Genomic DNA, 20,722 nt, shown 5'->3' with positions numbered 1-20,722 from the left:
AACCTTGCAGTTCAAACAGCTTTGCAGTCTGACTGGTGTGCAAACCACAAGGTCTGTGGTTTGAACCCGTCAACTACTCTGCGGGAGAAAGATGAGGCTTTCTGCTCCCACGAAGAATGAAAAAGCCTTAGGAATCTTATACAGGATTGCTATGAGTCAGAAATGACTCGACAACACTTAACAACTACAACAACTAACCTAAAGTTTAGTGGCTCAAATCCAACCAGTGACACTGTGGAAAAAAGGTCTAGCATTCTGCTTCCCAGGAAACCCTTTAGGGCTGTTCTACTCTGTAACACATGGGGAATCGAGATCCCTTGAAGACAGTGTTTTGGTTTGTCACCGATGTAAGTTATATTGGCTGTAATGTTGCTCCAAGAGGCCTTTGGGAAACTTGAAGGGGACTGGAGATCCCCTGAACTGTGACTGCCACTTTGAGCCAGATACAACACCAAGCTCTGTGTTTCCACTTCTAAGGTTAAGCCACGGGTCTGCGGGGAGGAAGGAAGTTATATCATGTCCTCTGTGGAAAGTATTTCAATTTATGCAATAATTATCCTGTCCTCAATGGTTCTTCGTCAACAGTCCACTCATATTTGAGATGTCTGCTTGTTCTTTTCATTGGGTTATGTCCAACTTACAGACAACTCCTACTTATCCTTTAATGCAGGGCTTCGAAATAGTTCCGTCAGGACCAAAGAGGCAAAGGGGAACAGTTGGGAGATTTTACGATTTGGGTAACAATATTTATTATTGGTCACAATAACCTGAATAGGAAAAATTACTGGCTGGAGCCCTGGAATGGAAGATTCAGAAGAAGCATAGTGTGTTCTCTCAGGAGCCTGATGAGTAAGACTGAGTTATTGGCAGGATTGCAGAGAGCCACAAGAAGCTCTGGTGGTGTAGTGGGTTGTTACGTGTTGGGCTGCTAACCACAAAACCAGCATCTTAAATCTGCCAGCTGCACCTAGGCAGAAACAGGAGGTTTTCTTCTCCGGAAGTTACCATCTTTGGGTGGGATACCGGCATTTTTGAAATCCTGCTTTAATGTTATGTAAATTTGCCCTCACTATGAAAGGACTGAACCATTCCCTACTTGCAACAAATTCTTCATCCTAATCACTTTCACTTGCTGCAGATTTAGCTTTTAAAATCACTGAAAAGGCTTCAAGTTTTTTCAAGCACTAAAGTACGCACCTGCTTCAAATTACTTACCAATTCTTCAAGACGCAACAACAGATCTTGTTATTAACCTGGGATCACTTATATTGCCTGTATCTCCAGTTAGGGAGAAACCTACTCATATCTGAAATAAGATTCATTCATAATCCCAACTAAGAGAAAAAAAGATTGGGACAGGATGTCAAACTGGGAAGTTACTTGGTATGGCCAGCTGCCTTTTGAGGCCATATCCTTTCCTGCCAGTCTTACCCGGTAAACATTTCCAGAATCAGCGTAGAGGCCTAGGTTATCCAGACATTTGAAGATTTCATCTTCTGTCAGAAGGAGTGGACTCTGTTTGAAAATTTTATAACCTAAAGCATGTGCTTCCTAAGCATCTCACCTATAAGGTGGTAGTGGTATGCCTTGGAGTCGGTTCCAACTCCCTGTATAGGGTTTCTGAGGCTATAAATCTTTATGGGAGCAGAAAGTCTTATCTTTCTCACCTGGAACAACTGGTAGTTTCGAACTGCTGACCTTGAGTTTAGCAGCCTGCCTCATAACCACTGTGTTATCAGGACTCCTTCCCCTACAGGATGCAGCCCCTAAAACACATGCTGTAATCATCATGGTCGAAAGACATTGGACCTTCTTTACTGACAGAAGAAGAAAGTGATGAAGACCTGGTTCAATGCCATGTAGCTTGTTAGCCTCAGATCTAGGACTTAGACCCAGTTCTCCTGATTCACAGGCAAATAACTACTCTCTCCCCCAACCATGAGTACAAATGTAAGTGTAAGTGTTTATTGACCTATTCTTCCCCTGATGGCACTGTTGTTAAACATCCAACAGCTAACAGAAAGGTCAGCTGTTCAAATCCAACTGCTTCTCAGGAGAAACATGTGGCAGTCTGGTCCCATAAAGATTACAGCCTATTGTTGTTGTTAGGTACAATCAAGTCAGTTCCAACTCATAGTGACCCTATGCACAATAGAACGGAACACTGCCCAGTCCTGCACTTTCCTCACAATTGTTGTCTGAGTTCATTATTGCTGCCACTGTATTAGTCCATCTTGTTGTTGGGGGGGAGGGGTCCTTCCTCTTTTTCACTGACCCTCCACTACTCAGCACGATGTCCTTCAGGAACTTGTCCTTCCGGACAATGTGTGTGCTCAAAGTACAAGAGATGAAGTCTCGTGAGGCTCACTTCTAAGGAACACTCTGTACTTCTTCCAACATAAATTTGCTTTTTCTTCTGGCAGTCCCTGGTACTTTCAAGATTCCTCGCCCCATTATAATTCAAATGCATCGATTCTTTAATGGTCTTCCTAATTCATTTGTTGTGAGGATTTTTGCTTTCATAACATTGAGGTGCAGTCCAAACTGAAGGCTGTAGTCTTTGATCTTCATCAGTATGTGTTTAAAGTCAGGTTGTGTCATCTGCATATTACAGATTGTTAATGAGTCTTCTTTCAACACCGATGCCATGTTCTTCTTCATACAATCCATCTTTGGGGATTATTTACTCAATGTATAGACTGAATAAGTATGGTGAAAAGATACAACCCTAACACACACCTTTCGGGATTTCAAGCCATTCAGTATTCCTTTGTTCTGTTTAAATGACTGCCTCTTGGTCTATGTACAGATTCCTCATGAGCATAATTAAATGTTCAGGAATACCCATTGTTTGCAATGTTATCCATAGTTTGTTGTGATCCAGCAGTTGAATGCCTTTGCATAGTCAATAAAGCAAAAGCACAATGTCTCATCATCCTTCCTTCTAAGGAACATTCTGATATTTATTTTTCTGGTATTCTCTGCTTTCAGTAAAGCTCCATCTGAACCTAAGCAATGCTATCTCTAGTTCCACATGCTAGGAAATCCTACGGGGCAAGTCTACAATGTCTTAGAGAGCCATTCTGTGTTGGAATCCACCCCCTCCCAGCAGTGTGTTTTCTGGAAGTCTCAACTGTCTTACATGACATCTGGAGTGCTTCAATTTCTTTCATTTAGAAAGAAATGAATTTGTGTACTAGGATTTCTTTTTCTTCCATCGTTAATGGCACATAATTAAGTGCATGGCATTACTTGGTTTCTGTACTTACCCGTACTGAACAACACCCATCAGTGGACCAGCAGGGCCAATGTCAAGAGCTTGGGCAACATCAGCCAGGAACTGCTTCTGGATTTGGAATCGACGTTTGCCAACGCTCGAGCTCCCATCAATTACAAATGACAAGTCAATTTTGCAGCCTGAGGAAGGGACAAGGACTCTGTTATTCTGATTCTTTCACTAGACTCCCCTGGGTATTCTCTCATTGCTTTCTGTCTTTACCTAGACCCCGCAGACATTCCAATTGGGGTGTGTGTGTGTGGGGGCGGGGAGGTGAAAAAGAGGCCATAAGATGCAAGGCATTTTCATTTACTTGTACCCATCACCAGACTTTCACTGAGCCCTTTCCAGGTCCAGGACACTTGGACTAGCATTCACTTCCATGGCTGTTTTATAAGTCTATGTATCAGCCATAAGTATAGATCTCAGAAGACTCTATGCCCAGTTAAACTTGGTACGGTTCCCAGAACAGTTTCCCAGGCTTATGTGCAGACTTTCAGATGTGGGTGTCACCAAGATAAGAGTTCTAGGAGCTGTGGCTTTTTACTTTCATCTGAAGTTTTTTGCAATTATGTTTTGGGTCTGAACAAAGGTATCAAAGAATCTTTAAGGCTAATGCTGAAGGGAGGGTGGGAATTGTAGAATGAGAACTAGCTGGAACCAATCTTCTTCACTTCTCTGGGTAGAAAACCAGCAAAATCATCCACATATATCTACAGGAGATCAGCATTTGTTGCAGCTAGAGTAGATTTTTCTTTCTTTTGGTTGTGATAGAGATTAGGGTACTTGTTCCCAGTTAAGGAGGACCTCTGAATCTCTGTGAATATGTAAAGGTTATGCTACAAGGAGGAACTCTGGTAGCTTAGAGGACTACCAGTAGGGCTGTTAACTGAAAGGTCGGTAGTTCGAGTCTACCAGTTGTTTCGCAAGGGAAGGGTGAGGCTGTCTGCTTCCATAAAAGGTTTGTTGTTAAGTGCTATTGATTCAGTTCCCACTCATGGCAACCCTAGATAGGTTTCTGAGGAGCAGCTGGTGGGTTCGAACTGCCGACTTTGTAGTTCGAAGTCCTGTGCTGATCCTACAGAGTCCCCGTAAAGAGTTACAGCATCAGAAACCATAAACAGGGTCGCTATGAGTCGGAACCAACTCAATGGCACATAACCACCACCAGCATGCTAGAAGGGGAAAGATTTCAAAGGCTAATGGGAAATGGTAGAAAGGAAAAATAGGAATTAGCCTTTTCTTTCCTCTTGACATTTGAACTTACATCATCTCAGTATGATAAAACTGATTTCAACACTGATCAAAAGAAGTTCTTATCAGAAGCTATGTATCTCTTTGATAAATAAAACATGAGACATGGATTATTTAACAATTTCAGTTTGGGAGATAAAAGTATTTCAAAATGGAATTCCACTGAGGAACAAACAGAGAATAAAGCGAGAAATTTCTGCGTTGTACTAACCAACGAGACGTTTGGGCCAGCACTGCTCTGTGGGTGGGGGTGCAGCTGTCAAGGCAAGCCTGGCTCTACCCCACCTGTCACCTGGATGGAGGTATCCCTTCTACATTGGTGCATTGCTTTGATGAAACTGCAGTCTCCCTGTTCCCAGAATGAGAATGTCCATAGGGAGAGAGTTTTACTTTATTTTAAATAAAAGCAAAAAATGGACATGTGTTCATAAAGTTTTAGGCAGGAGAACTGATGAGAAATATTTATTGATGCGGGATGCTGTAGAATTGGTGGATTAAAGAGAAAAGTTACATCTGAGAATGTGCTTTATTGTTTTGCAAAGGTGCATGAAAGACCGAGGGGACGTCTCTGGACCTGGTGGTCTCTTAGGACACTAGTTTGTGACTCTGCTCATTGGAAGATCTCACAACTTCTACCTCCTGTCTGCGTGGACACGGAGTGCCTGTCAATTCTTCCTGCTCATCTAGCTCCTCCATCCTTAAGCTTCTGATACTCAGCATTACCCTTGAGATGGAGATTGAAAGCAGCAAATCAAATTCAGAAGTGGAGTTTTAAAACGTCACTAAAACCTGAGATAAAGGGGAGAGAAGTATGTTGGTATCTCCCAAATAAGGCTGAATTGACTAGTGTTCCCTCTGGGTGACTCACTTTTTCCTGGACCTAGGCTTGCAATGGTGTGGCTTTGTAGGATAAGCCCTGCACAGCTAACTGAGAGGCAGGCGGTTCAAATCCACCAGTTATTCCTCAGAAACCCTATACAGGGGCGCTGTGTGTCTGAACCGACTCCACCTTACTAAGAACAGCTTTGCAATGCGAGTTACGACCGCCAGGTGGCAGTAGAGTTCTTTCGGATTAGCCGCCATCCAGCACTGACTGGCTAGTAATGCGGACTCTCAGGCTCCACCCAGACCTATAGAATCAGATGTGGATTTTAACAAGATCCCTGGTGATCATATGCTCATTGATGTTTGAGAAGCACTGCTGAACCGGGGGTTTCCCTCCAGATGTCAGCAGATTAGTTCATTATGTCTTTAAAAATGAAAACAATTTTATGTTAAGTAACAATGCTAATTAGAGTAAGGGCCAAAGGGGATTTTTTTTTTTTTTAATGACTAAATGACATGGATTTTGTAGCCCCTGGTGTGACGCTGTGGGTTAATGCACCAGACTGCAAAGCAGTTTGAACTGCAAGGTTGACGGTTCAAGCTCACCAGCTGCTCCTCGGAAACCCTATACAGGGTCTTTATGGGTCGGAATTGATTCGACGGCACTTAACATCAACAACAACAAAATTTTGGCTCCTCGAGTCTTGGTGTGGCACTGCGGGTTAATGCAAGGTCCGTGTTCAAGCTCACCGGCTGCTCCTTGGCAATATATAGGGTCGCTATGAATTAGCTTTGGTAGTGTAGCGGTTACGAATCGGGCTGGGAACCAACTCCACGGCACATAACAACAATAACAACATGAATTAGAACCCGACTCAAAGGCATTGAACAACAAACCTTGGTCCTCACAGTTTCTTTCTCCTTGTTTGTTGAATTGTGTTCAGGAACCAGGTATTCTTTTCATGGCTAGGTTTTACGAAGGCAAAACGTTTTTGTATTTCATTTGTTTCTCTTTTCTCACTAATCTGCTGGCTGATGATGGGGTCACCTTTGCCTCTTTTGGCCCAGAGCATGTGCTCACTGGGACCTGATGCCTTTTTCATACAGAGATGTAAACATGCTGAACTGAAGATGACAGCCTCAAGACAGAAAGGTAAAAAGGAGTTAGGATATGTTTAGCATGAGCTGTATTTTAAGATCCCAGAGGGTAGAAGTCAGCAGGAATCCATCTATTGATTTCCTCAATTGCTTCGGTTTCTGTAACATGGTACATACAATCTTACAGATTGGTGTAGTGCTGCGCAGGGCATTTGTTGTTATGTACCGTGGAGTCGGTTCCGACTCATAACGACCCTGTATAGGGTTTCGGAGGCTGTAAATCTTTACAGGAGCAGAATGTCTCATCTTTTCTCCCGCAGAACAGCTGGTAGTTTCGAACTGCTGATCCTAAGGTTAACAGCCCGATTCGTAACAACTACGCTACCAGAGCTCCTTGCCCAGTGCTCCTTGCCCAGTGCATTGTTGTTGTTGTTATGGACCGTGGAGTCGGTTACGACTCATAGCGACTCTGTACAGGGTTTCCGAGGCTGTAAATCTTTACAGGAGCAGTTGGCAGTTTCGAACTGCTGATTCTGAGGTTAGCAGCCCGATTCATAACCACTATACTACCAGAGCTCCTTGCCCAGTGCATTAGAAAGCCAGTATTTCCTAACTCTGGACATGTATCAGAGATCCATACACTAAGTGCTGGACTGCGAACAACAAGGTTCGTGGTTGGAGCCCTCCAGCTGCTCCAGGGGAGAAAGATGACACTATCTGCTCCCACAAAACTTTAAAGAAGGAGCTCTGGTAGCGTAGTGGTTACGACTTGGGCTGCTAACTTAAAGGTCAGCAGTTTGAAACTACCAGCCGTTCTGTGGGAGAAAAATGAGGCTTTCTGCTCCCGCAAAGATTTACAGCCTCAGAAACCCTATGCAGGGTCACTATGAGTAGGAACCAACTTCCCACAAAACACCACCACCAGTATTACTGTATGTAGGAGCACCTGATTGGTACAAAGTATTTGCACTGGGAGTCCTGGTGTGGTGCTGTAGACACTTAGCTACAACAATAAGCACCTTTGACAAAGAAAATTGCCTGGAAATCACCTGAGCAGATTCTCCCCAGCCCTTCTCAGTCACTCCCTTGATTGAGCACATCTGAGGTGGAGCCTGGAATTCTGTGTTTCTAACAAGCTTCCCGGTGTATCTCTGTAGGTTCAACACTGGACCTCGAGGTCGGCAGTGAAAGCTCACCAGACGCTTCTATGAAGCCCTATACAGGGTCGCTATGGGTCGGAAGAGACTGGACGGCACACAACGACAATGACAACAAACTCCCAGGTAACGCCAATGTTGCTGTTCCCCACACTATACTCTTGATAGTAGGATCTAAGATGGTCTAATTCAGCAAGTATGAGGCAGGAATCCAGCATTTTAATAAAAATGTCAAAAAAAAATTCTTAGATGTGGCAGCTCCTTGGTGGCTGACTTGTAGTGGCTTTCTGGGGTGTCCGCAGTACTTTCCCTTGACTTGCAGGACACTACGCCTTCAGGTTTTCCTATTTTTCTTTGGCCCCTCCTTCCTGGTGTCCTCAGGTGTCTTTTCTTCCACCCACATGGTGATGAGGTTCTTTAGATTTAAGTCCTCTTTTTCTTCGTCCGCTACTCTGTCTCCCTAGCCTGGGTTTTGAACTGTAGGGCATTGTCTCCCAGCTCTAAACTTCCAACTCGGCTGTTGCTACTGAGTGTCAGATCTGGGTTGGCAGTTGAATTGGAGTCCTAAGGCTGTATAACAAAAGCAGCCAACTGAATGGCTTAAAACAATGGAAATGTATTCTCTCACAGTCTGGGGCAGAAGTGTGAAGTCTAGGTGTCAGTGAAGCCACATTCATTCTGGAGGCTCTAGGGAGAATCTTTTCTTGCCTCTTCTGCTGTGTAACCCCAGGCATGTGTGGTTTATAGTAGCCTAACTCCAATTTCTGCCTCATCTTCACATGGGTATCTTCCTTCTGTGTGTATCTGTTTCTTCTTCTTCTAATTCTTTTTTTTTTTTTCAGTAAGGACACCATATGGTCTTATAAGGATTTACCTACTCCATTATGGGAGTCCTGATAGGGTGCTGTAGGATAAGCATTGGATTGCTAACTGCAAGGTTGGTGACCAGCTGATTCTTGGAAACACTCTACAGGGTTGCTATGACTCAAAACTGACTCGTTGACACTTAACAACAACACGCCAGTATGACGTCATGATAGCTAATTGTATCTGCAAAGACATTGTTTCCAAAATAAAGTCACATTCATGGTTACTGGGGCTTAGGACAGAACATGGATTCTTGGGGGAGACACTAATTAAGCTATAATAGCACTTATAGGTTAGACCAGATGTCTCGTGGAAGATGATAGACACAATCTCCCCAAGCTTCCTCATCCTCAGTGTTCCTCATCACAGCTGCTCATATCAGCTTTAACTGCTCCCTGCCTTGCACCTTCATCTTCAGCTCTCCTTTTCTATAGCTCTTGAATCTGCCTACTTCTCTCCATTTCCAATTTCAAATCCTTACTCTGGTGATCATCATCCCTCATGGAACGACTGTGCTTGCCCTACATGTCTTCTCCTGCATCTTGACTTGTCTCCTTATGACATGATTCTCCCTGTTACCATGTTGTTGTTAGAAGTCAGTTCTAACTCATAGCAACCCTGTGAACAACAGAAGGAAACACTGTCTGGTCCTGGGTCATCCTCAGAGTCTTTCCTATGGATGTGTCCATTGTTGCAGCCACTGGGTCACTTCATCTTGTTGAGGGTCTTCCTCAACGAGCATGATATTCTTCTCCAGGATTGGGTCCCTCCTAATGACATGTTCACAGTACGTGAACTGAAGTCCTGCCATCCTTGCGCCAAAGGAGCATTTTGGCTGTACTTCTTCCTAGAAAGACTTGTTTGGTCTGGCTGTCTATGGTATATTCAATATTCTTCACTAATACCATAATTCAAAGGCATCAATTATTCTTTGATTTTCCTTATTCATCATCCAGCTTTCACAAACCTATGAAGTGATTGAAAATTAAATGGCTTGATTCAGGTGCATCTTAGTTCTCAAAGTGACATCTTTGTTTTTCAACATTTTAAAGAGACCTTTTGCAGCAGATTTACCCAGTGCAATATGTCATTTGATTTCTTTGTTACTTCCATGGGCATTGATTGTGGATCCAAGTAAAATGAAATCCTAGACAACTTCAATACTTTCCCCATTCTGCATGATGTTGTTTGGTGGTTCAGTTGTGAAGATTTCGTTTTCTCTGTGTTGAAGTCTGATTCATACTGAAGGCTGTAGTGTTTGATCTTCATCAGTAAATGCTCCGTGTCGTCTTTACTTTCTGCCATAGCGATATTTACAAATGTGAACCTCTCCCTTTCAGACACACAGATAATATAAGTCTTTCAAAAAATTCCCCAAACCTTTAGAACCAAGTGGCTGAGAAAAGTCAAAATAGATCCACATAGAAGAGAGGTGGGTTTGGGGAGGAGTAAGTAGGAGCTCTGGTAGCGTAGTGGTTACGAATCGGGCTGCGAACCTTAAGGTCAGTGGTTCGAAACTACCAGCCGCTCCGCGGGAGAAAGATGAGGCTTTCTACTCCCGTAAAGATTTACACCCTTGGAAACCCTGTACAGGGTCGCTATGGGTCGGAACCGACTCGACGGCACTTAACAACAACACAACAAAGTAGACATCCTGGTGTGGCGCTGTGGGTTAATGTTCTGGACTGCAAAGTCGTTTGAACTGCAAGATCGGTGGTTCAAGCTCACCAGCTGCTCCTCGGAAACCCTGTACAGGGTTGCTATGGGTTGGAATCGACTCGATGGCCCTTCACAACAACAACAATAACAACAAGTAGGTAGAGAGGATGGAAGAACAGATTAGAGGTCAAAGCACCCTGGGTTTCCAGTTGTCAATTAACTTACTTGGCTCTCCCTGGGATATTGGCTCCAGAGACTGTGTGCTTAATTCTTCTTTTGGAACAAATCCTGGAAAGAGCAATAAAACGTTTGGTTACTTACAAGCACAGGAAGCATCTGGACTCACCGCTGGGAAGGGGACATAATGGGTATTCACACCCAGTTTGGAGTTCTGGCTTGCAGCTAACAGAGCTTGTCTCTAAACCACTCCCATCCTAAGAAAAATACATGCGTGTAAACATTTACCAACAGACTAACATAAACACAGTGCTCTGCTGGGGGCCACAGGAGGAATTGGAGAAGACCCTGCTCTGCCCCTGATGTCCCATTAACGTATCCTATTTGAACCTTCATTTACTTCTCTGAAAGGATTATACTCACTGACAGTGCAACTGATCCCTTGGTAAAGTTCTGAAAACCTTGAGGTCAGAGAACTGTGCCTCACTCATATACATCTCCACTGTTCCCAGCACATGTAGATTCCTCAGTCAACTATCTAGTGACCCAGTCAGTGAACAAAGGTGAAACACGAGGAAGACAATATAATAGGGGCTGGATGCAGAAAGGAGGGGAATCAGATACAAGTAAATCAAACACAAGAGCCTAATATTCAAGGCCCACATCCCTCTCCACCCCCTGCCCCCAGCAGTCTGAGACGAGACATAAAGATGCATGAAGGTTTCAGACTTGGAGAGGCCACCTGTGGGAGGTGAATCTTAGCTTCAGGAGGTTTGTTTTATGCTATTTACATGGGAGCTAGAATCACAAATATGTCCTTTCCGTAAATTAAAAAAAAATTTTTAGGCTTGGTAAACCAATGTGGCTTAAAAGGCAGAGAGACTTGCAGTACCAGAAGTGAGTCTCTGGGTTGGGATACCCTGAAGCCTCAGGAGCCTGGGCCAGTGTAATAAGATGTTGGGGCTTTTCCTGCCTCTCCTGACATGTTATTTTTTTTCCAATCTGCAAAGCACATGATTTCTTCTTCCCATTAAAGGTCAGCTTGCTCATTCCACTTCCTCCCATCATGAAAAAAAAAATTCATTTTGGGTGTCGAGAAGCATTTTTCAGCCAGGAGCCTCTCGGGAAGACTCCTGAAACTTCTATATTAGAGGGTGGTGGTGAAATGCACGTCCAGAGGCCCTTGTCCTCTCAGCCACCTTCTTCCCTCATCAGTAAACTATTCCTACAGACCAAGAGCCTGAAGTTTCAAATATTTAATGCAACCAACAGAGAACAGCTCCCATTCAAGCAAAGGGGTGAAGGATTGTGTTCTCAGAGGGAGTGAGGGATTGTACCCATTTTTTAGGGGTGGGGAACGAACTATCTTCTGCTTTTGGTCTTCATGTTTCCTCTCTCCCTTTAGTTATCCATTACTGCCCCTGATCCCGGGCTCCTTGTGAGAAATTTATGCTCTTAGCTTGGTCACTGGAAGCCTGTGGAAAGGTAGCGCTAGCTAACGCTGGCTTCTCCTGCCACCTAGTACTATATCAGAGTCCCCTAGTACTATAAACCTGTGAATTTTAATCTAGGCAAGGTTGGGAGGTTGGCTGTATCTAAAAGGACGGATCCAAGTTTCCACAAGTCCATTTCTCCTGATTTTTGAAATTAAAAAGAAACATACCTGTTACTTACATGATAGTAGCAGAAGCTCTCAAGGGTCATGCAAGGGTGGCAGAAAGTCCAGTAAAGGAGCATAGGACCAGATTGATGAATGAAGCAACCTGAAATCTATTGGACTTTTCTGTCCAATTCTCCAAAAGCTAGACACAAAAGAACCTTTGCCCCTTTTCTTTTCACTTCGCACCAGGAATAACAGAATAATACAAACCTTAGGATCCAAGGGACCCTCAAAATTCATCTAGTCCAAACCAACCCATCCACCTGCTTCTACAACATCCATACCAAATGAATGCTGGCTAGTGTTTGAACTTCTCCAGAGAAAGGGAACTTATTACACATTCAATCAAAGCAGTGCATTTTTTCTTGGGTTATTGAAACTGTGAGAAACCATTTCACCGTATCAAGCAGAAATCTTTTGCTTTAAACTTTTATCCATTTATCTGTTGGTCCAGCCATCCTATTTGTTAAGGACCCTCTATGAAAATCAGTGAGTGAAAGCCTGTCATCAAAATGGTCTGGTTTGTAATTGATCATGTGCATGGGGTTGCCATAAGTTGAGGACCAATTCGTTGGCATTTAATAGCAACAGCAACATTGTACCTAACGTCATTCTAGATATATTTATTTCACCCATCTGTTTGATTTCTCTTCTTTGGAATGACATAGACTAAATATGGCCTCTCCAGGGAGCAGGGAATCCATTCATTTCCTGAGGCTCTGCTTCTCATCATTGCCTCAAGAAGAATAATACAAAATGGCACCTGAAATCCTATGTGCAGTAACATGTTTAAAGCTGTTTACAAGGAACTGGGCTGATCAAGTGGAAAGGTTGGAAAAGAGGTCATGTGTAACTGTCTTCATTCTCTTTGACGGAGGGCAGGATCAACTTTCATTTCTTAACGGCTATCAATTTTGCTGCCTATTGGAATTTATTAGCACACTCAAAAGAAGTCACACTCATCCTCAGATGATTAAGATACAAGGCTATTTGAAGAAAAAGGCAAACCTTACTTTTGCACATTCTGGTTTAATGGTGAATGAGACCTGAATTTAATCTGGCTCAGTCATTAACCACATGTGTGACCTTCAGCAAGCCTTGTACCCCCTCCCCCCTCGTGGACTTCAATTTCTTTGTGAACAACATTAGCAGAATGAGTGAATTGGTCTCCCAGTGCAAAATAGTTATGGTTGATATTTTTAAACATCTTGCTGGTTTAGCCTTATTACTCTATTACCTTTTATTGGTAACACTGTTCATTTGCACTTGTCCTAAAACAAATGACATGCTGGTGTTATCTCTCAGTTTCTGTACAAGGTTTTCAACACCCTTGACCACCCTGAAGAATTGGAATGCTGGGTGCTCCGTTACTTTGGAAGGACAGAAACAGTTCCTTTATATCAGGGATTTCCAAGCCTCTTAATCCTGCCCTGTTAGAAGGAAGTTCATCCTTCTAACAGTAAGTATCATTTTCATTTGGGTGCAACGAGCTTGAGCCAAATCACTTTCATTCAAAAGCTGAGGGCCGAGAAATATTTGGAGAATTGAGGCTTGGATTTGGTAGTTATCAGAAATAAAGTTTCAAGAACCTTTGTATTCTGTTGTCAGGAGGAAAAGGGTAGCATGGAGTTCACGGGGTTATAATAAGTCAGATGACCTTTCCTGGGTCTATCAAACTCTAGCTGGATGGCCAGGGTGGCTTACCTACCCTTTCTGATCCCCAGTGTTCCCCTCTGTGAAGTGGAGATCATAAAGATGTGTCCTTCTCTGCCTCACATCCCAGGAAACCCCAAGGAGACAAATGTATATAAAATCCCTCTAGAAAGTATGACACCCTAAAAAAAAAAAGTGTAATTATTTCTGTGACAATCCTTGCTTGGCCATCTCATAGATATGATGGCAAAGAGAAGTTCTGGCTCTGAATGATTTCCATGGCAAAAAATATTTATTGAGGGCTTACTCTGTTTTAGGCAAGCATTTGCTCCCTGTGAGGTAGGTATAATAAGGAACCTATTGTACAGATGAGAGAAGAGAAACGCATGCATAGTGAGTGGCTGGGGGCATGACCATCTGCTTATTCCCTATATGGATTCAGCAGCATCTCAGGGATTCTAGGCCACTGAGGAACCAGGCCTGCCATGGCCTAATGTAACTCATTCCAAGTATAGCTAAGTCTTCCAACGGGTCCAGAGCCATCCCTGCTCCTGACCTGGCATTGATCCTCCTTGCACTGCTTACAGCCACTTCTGCTTCTCTGGCACATCTGGAAGTCACTAGCCTAGTACCTGAGCAGGAGCAGTACCACATGGCCCTTTCGAGCTCTAAAGTTTTATGGGACAGGAGCCCAGGTGGCCTTTCAGCTCCCTGGTTTCTTCCCTCAGTGACTCCCCCCAGGTGCTGTTTTAGGAGGAGGTGGCACACCTCTGGAGCTGTGGGAGTCTCCAACACGCCCCTTCACCTTGCTCCATGCTTGAGGGCTGCACACTTCCTTTGGAGAACTTCCTCTTCTGTGCTGAAATGTGAGGCACTGAGGGGACAGGGGGATATCAAGGACTTTCTGAGAATGCTAAGGACAGTATGAACCCCTGGACAGGGGGCTGCACACCTTTGAAGCATCACAGACCCAATTTACAAATGATTCTGTTCCACAGCTCAGTATAAGGGATCTGTTTGGACCAGGCAGCCTTCTCTCATGGAAACAACGTTAACTCCATGGTTAGGTTTCCAGGCCATTGAAGTGTATTTGGTGTCGAACTCTTAATATGGTTGCATATGAGACTGTGAATATGGCATAGAGATGCTGGTGTCGGTGGTTGTGTGCTGTGGAGTCGGTTCCGACTCACAGTGACCCTGGATATGGTTTCCGAGGCTGTAAATCTTTGCAGGACCAGAAAGCCTAATTTTTCTCCTGTGGAACGGCTGGGGTAGTTTCAAACTACTGCTGACCTTGAGATTAGCAGTCTGATTTGTAACCATTCGTTCTGAGGAAAAATTACGGAATCCTAACTCAAATCATGAGGAGATATGCTCCCATCTCCTCAGCTACAACAGAAGCAGCCAGACCAGTGCTGGTGGTTTTCATCCTGACTTAGAGGGTCCTAGCAGGTGGGGTAGGGTGGGTCATGGGGGCTCCATATGTCAGAGACCCGGTATGTCGCTGGCATTACTGATGGGTTCTCTCGGGAGATGTGGGACCTGTGATGACAGAAACACTGGTGCAAACTTGTAGAATCTGAAACTATTTGATTCATCTTTGTCATTCTAACATCTAGCACAGTGCTCTGACATAAAGATAGTTAGATGATTATTGTCGTTGGTAGGTGCCGTTGAGTCGGTTCCGACTCATGGCGATCCTGTACAGGGTTTCCGAGGATCAGCTGGTGAGCTTGAACTGCCGACCTTGCAGTTCAAACTGACTTTGCAGTCCAGTGTATTAACCCACAGCACCACACCAGGATCCCAATATGGATTAACATGGGTAATGTACTGGACTGCAAAGTCAGTTTGAAGTCGATCCTTGGAAACTCTATACCAGGTTGATATGGGTCAGAACTGATTCAACAGCACTTAATAACAGCAACAACATAAATAAATTATTGAATAAGAAGTTTATTGTTGTTGTTAACCACCATTGACTTGGTTTCTGTATAGGCTTTCTGAGGAGTGGCTGGTGGGTTTGAACTGCTCACCTTGTGGTTAGCAGTCCAGTGCTTATCTTATACTCATATATTAAGGAACCCTTGTGGTGTTGTAGGATAAGCACTGAACTGCTAACCACAAGGTTGGCAGTTTAAATCCACCAGTTGCTCCGTGGAAGAAAGATGAGGCTGTCTGTTCCTTTAAAGATTTACAGTCTCAGAAATCCTATAGTGGTTGATATGAGTCAGAATCGACTCAATGCCAGTGGGTTTTATATATATATATATATACCATACACAAACACTAAAAAAACATTTCCCCTGCAGTAGATGTAGTGATTTTAATTTAGGGTATGTGCAGCAACCTCTATGGGTGGAAGGTATCGCTGGAGGCAAGGGCAGATTGCAGGAAACATTCGTATGTTATAAGTCTGTTGGCCTGTGGAGGAAGAGATGGGACACAGGGCCTAACTGACAGAATCATTAGGACCACACCTAGCTACGGATATTTGTTAACAGATTGCAGTGAACACTGAGGAGTGTTGCCCTGTTTCGTCTGCAACACAGTGAGGCTCATGGACTTCCATCGTGTGATTGTTATCCATGATTGGAAGGGAGACAGGTGGTATGTTTATCAATTTTGTGAAGATCCAAAATTGCCTAACCCGTTGAATGACAGAATTAGGGTTCAGAGAGTTTGCAGCAGACTAAATTAAGGTAAAAGTTAATAGGAATGAGTCTGATATTTCCACTTGGGTTAAAAAAAACTGGGTTGCATTCAAAAACTGGATTGGGTGGCCTGCTTTTCAATAATATATAAATATATAATATGGTAAATAGTCCTGGTGTGGCACTGTGGGCTAATGCATCAGACTGCAAGTTACTTAAACTGCAAGGCCAGTGGTTCAAGCTCACCAGCTGCTCCTTGGAAACCCTATACAGGGTTGCTATGGGTCGGAATCAACTCACCGGCACTTAACAACAACAATATGTTAAAGTATGGTCATTAAAACTAAAGTTACTATCCTTTAACATAAATAGGTAAATATTGAAGTATAAGAGAAAAAGCCTAGGGGCTCAGTTGGAGATGAATCAATAGTGAGACAGAGCTTTGCCTAAATGGAACTTGAGATGCTTTAATGGAATCAGATATTTAGCATGAAGGAGGGAATTTCCCAGCACACCCCTTGCAGCATTATGTTCCACTCTGGGTGCCCTATTTTATGAGCCTTTAACAGACTTGGTTGACATTTTAAACCCACCCAGAGGCTCCTTGGCAAAAAGACCTGGTGATCAAAGATTATAGCCTAGATAATCCTCTGAGGCAGTACTTCTCTGTTACATGTGGTCACAGTGAGTTGGAATTGACCCAACAGGACCTAAATCTCCAGCAGATCAGACACTATACTACAGACCAAGTCATGGAGGAGCCTTGTGAGGAATCGGGGTAAGACATTCTGGAAAAGACAAGACATAAAGGAGGAAAGTAAGACCCGTTTCATACATTTGAAAGGCTCTCATTTTAGTTTTTTTTTTGTCTCAGTCTCTTTATGTTCTTAAAAATTATTGAGGACTCCAAAGAGCTTTTATTTATGTGGAATAAAAAAATCTGTTGATTTTGACAATATTAAAAATTAAAGCTGTGCAGTCTCCCATTTGAAACAGGTTACTAATCATCAACTTAATGAACTACTAATTCATTTAAAAATAACAAAAAAACCAAACAAACTAACAAAAAACCCCAGATGCTGTTGTCATTTCCAACTCATGGGTGACCTGTTATGTTAATATTATTTTTATGAAAAATAAGTTTTTCTGAACAAAAAATTCAATGAAAAGAGTGGCACATTTCTTCAATGTTTGGCTTAATAGAAGACAGTTGGAATCTGTTATCACCTTCTGTAGTCAGCCTGTTGTAGTATGTTGTTTTGGTTGAACTATGTAAAGAAAATCCTCACCACTAGATTGAAAAACAACATTCTTATCAATGGAGAAAAGATTGAAGTTGTCAAAGACCATTTTTCTTGGATCAACCATCAACACTCATGGAAGCAGCAGCCAAGAAATCAAATGATGTATTGCATTAAGCAAATTTGCTGCACAAGACCTTTTAAAGTGTTGAAGATCAAGGATGTCAGCTTGAGGGCTAAGATGCACCTGACCTAAGCCATGGTATTTTCAATAACCTCATATGCATGCGAAAGCTGGACAGTGAATAAGGAAGACCATAGAAGAATTGATGCATTTGAGTTATGGTGTTGGAGGAGAATATTGAAAGTACCATGGCTGCCAAAAGTACAAACATTCTCCTTGGAGGCCAGGATGGCTACACTTCGTCTCTCACACTTCAGCCATATTGTCAGGAGGGACCAGTTGCTGGAGAAGGATATCATGTTTGATAAGGTGGAGGGTCAGAGAAAAAGAGGAAGACCCCCAGCAAGATGGATTGGCCAAGTGGCAGCATCAATGGGCTCAAGCATGGCAACAATTGTGAGGTTGGCCCAGGATCGGGCAGTGTTTTGTTCTGCTGTGCCTAGGGGCACTATGAGTCGGTACCAACTCAATGGCCCCTAATAACAACATGTAAATAAAATATGATCTCACACTGATATATAGACTGAAAAGGGAGCCCTTTACTGAAAGTGGGGTCCTGGAGAGACACTCTGAGAATCACTGAACCAAAAAAAGTAAAACAAAAAACAAATCCAAACCTACTACTATCAAGTTGATTTTGACTCATAGTGACTCTCTAGAACAGAGTAGAACTGTTTCATAGGGTTTCCAAGGCTGTAAATCTTTCTGGAACCTGACTGTCTCATATTTTTCCTGCTAAGCAGCTGGTGAGCTTGAACCACGAAACTTGTGCCACCAAGGCTCCTTAGAACCACTATTGTCAAAAACTTAGGAACAGAGGGTTGAAGTTCTAGATAAGCGTATCTAACAATGTAGTCTACGAAATAAATCTTAGTTGCTGTTGAGTAAACTCTTGACTCAACATGTCTCAAAGTAAAATTATACTCCATAGGGTTTTCATTGGTTGATTTTTTAGAAGTAGATTGCTAGACCTTTCTCTAAGACCCCTCTGGGTGAACATGAATCTCCAACCTTTAATTTAGTAGCCAAGTATATTGTACCATCCAAGGACTCCTCACATAAGTGAAGGGACTGAGCAATTACCTACCTACCATACAAACTTATCATATATAGGGTAGACACATTTATCTGACACACCCTAAGAAATTCATTTAGTCTATATAAACTTTATGCAATACTTACCAGTTCCATGATATGGTGATTTTATAGGTGAGCAACTGAGGGAATTTCTGGATTTGCACACCTTAAGGCATCTATTGGCTATCCATCTATTGATGGGAGAGCTGTCCAAAGGATACCTAAGAATTCCAAATGGTCATACCAGTCTTTACTCAGGGTTTAGAATAGCTTCCTGTCATCTGCAGGAGCCATAATATCATATATATCCATCCATAGTCAGTAGAAGACCCTGGGTGATGCAAACAGTTCAGTACTCAGTTACTAGACTGCAAGTTCAAAACCACCTTAGGGTGCCTGATAATCTGCTTCTGAAGACTCCCAGCCTTGAAAACTCTATAGAGAAGCTCTACTCTATAATACATGGGATCACCATGAGTTGGAATTAAGTTGACGGTAACTGGATAGTCAGTGAATGTCTTAACATATCATGACTAGTGTAGGTTTGAGCTTTCCTGACTAGGCAAAGACACCTAAGCATAGATGGGATGGATCTGAGGTGCTCAGAGCAAAGTTGCAGAGATGATGGTGTGAGGTGGGGAGCAACAGATACAGGTAGGATTTGAGGATTAAAAAACTGCTGGAAGCATCTGCCTTTGTCAACATGATACAGGGCAATCATTAGGGCCATGGAGGAGGATGGAAAAGAAACAAAGAATCACAGGTCATAGAGGATGAGTCAGTGTGGCCAAATGCCGACTCTCACCTTGTAACAAACCCAGTATTGTCAGGCAGTGAAAAACAGGACCTAGAGATCAGGTGATTCGCCTTGTTGCCACTCCCCAACCCCAGTTCTCATGCCATTCCTGACATGTGTGTGGTGCTGGGTTTTTGCGCTTTAACCCTGAGATGGGCAGGGTGGATTCATCAGCTGCTTAGATGGGAGCCTCTCAAACTGACATAAACCGATGTGATCCTTTGGGCTTCTAAGCTGACTGAGATTTTTCTCTTTGACGCACTGAGAACAAACAGAGCAGATAGACATTTTCTAAAAGTTAAAATAACTTGGCATGGTTGCAAACCCCAGTGACTGGGAAGTGAGCTTCAGGCGTCAGCACCAAATGTGTGAAGGTCTACAGAGCAAACCCCTCAGCAGCAGAGATGGTAAGCAGCGGCCGCGAACCCAGGCTGGCATCTGCTCCAGCAGGTTTCTGGAACACACAGAGGACTCTTGCCTCTGGACACCTGAGGGGATTACTGTATTTTCACATGTAACGTGCTCACATAAGTAGCATGTGCACAAGCATGTATAGTACACATAGGAAACTAACATGTTACTTTGCACGCTTATAAAAAACTGTATAATGTGTCTGAATTTTGTGAAAATATGGAACACAGGGTCAGGGGATTTACATGCAGCCAGCAAACTGCTTTCTTTTCTTATTTTGCCTCTTGAGGAAAGTGATCCTAATTCAGATTTTCCTTGGACATCAGCCAAGCTCTCTTTTGGGGCCTGCAGAGGAGGCAGAAAACCTGGCAAAGAGGACAAGAGCAGACAGCGTCCATGGTTTGGCCTCTTGAACAGTCCCATGGGCCTGTGAGGCCTAAGATGGCCTTGGAGTCCGTGCTCTGACCAGCTTCTGATTTGTAATCCCCTTTGTACAGGACCATAGCATGGACATTGGCAAAGGTGCAGTTGTGAAGCTCATGGAAGCTGCCACCCCTGTACAGGGAGCCCCATGGAGCACCCCCTGACTCAGATCTGGTGTCAAAGCAAAGCAGAACTTACAATGTCTGTGGATTTTATACATGTGTGTTGTTAGGTTGTTAGTGCTGTCAAGTCAGTTCAGACTCAGCAACTCTGTACAGGATTTCCGAGGAGCGGCTGGTGGGCTGGTGG

The 20,722-nt window shown here is 43.3% G+C and overlaps 1 protein-coding gene across 1 annotated transcript in view; it reads right to left on the bottom strand.

Moving 5' to 3' along the window:
* VIT (vitrin) overlaps nucleotides 1-20,722 on the bottom strand; it is a 207,136-nt gene that overhangs the window by 33,743 nt on the left and 152,671 nt on the right. The window contains 4 exon segments of the mRNA XM_006839358.1: nucleotides 3,270-3,417; nucleotides 10,363-10,425; nucleotides 20,006-20,044; nucleotides 20,047-20,067. Of these exon segments, the coding sequence (XP_006839421.1) occupies nucleotides 3,270-3,417; nucleotides 10,363-10,425; nucleotides 20,006-20,044; nucleotides 20,047-20,067 (271 nt within the window).

Source organism: Chrysochloris asiatica, unplaced genomic scaffold (assembly GCF_000296735.1).
Source record: "Chrysochloris asiatica unplaced genomic scaffold, ChrAsi1.0 scaffold00024, whole genome shotgun sequence".
In the NCBI taxonomy this organism is placed as follows: domain Eukaryota; kingdom Metazoa; phylum Chordata; class Mammalia; order Afrosoricida; family Chrysochloridae; genus Chrysochloris; species Chrysochloris asiatica.
This window is presented reverse-complemented; position numbering and strand designations above follow the sequence as displayed.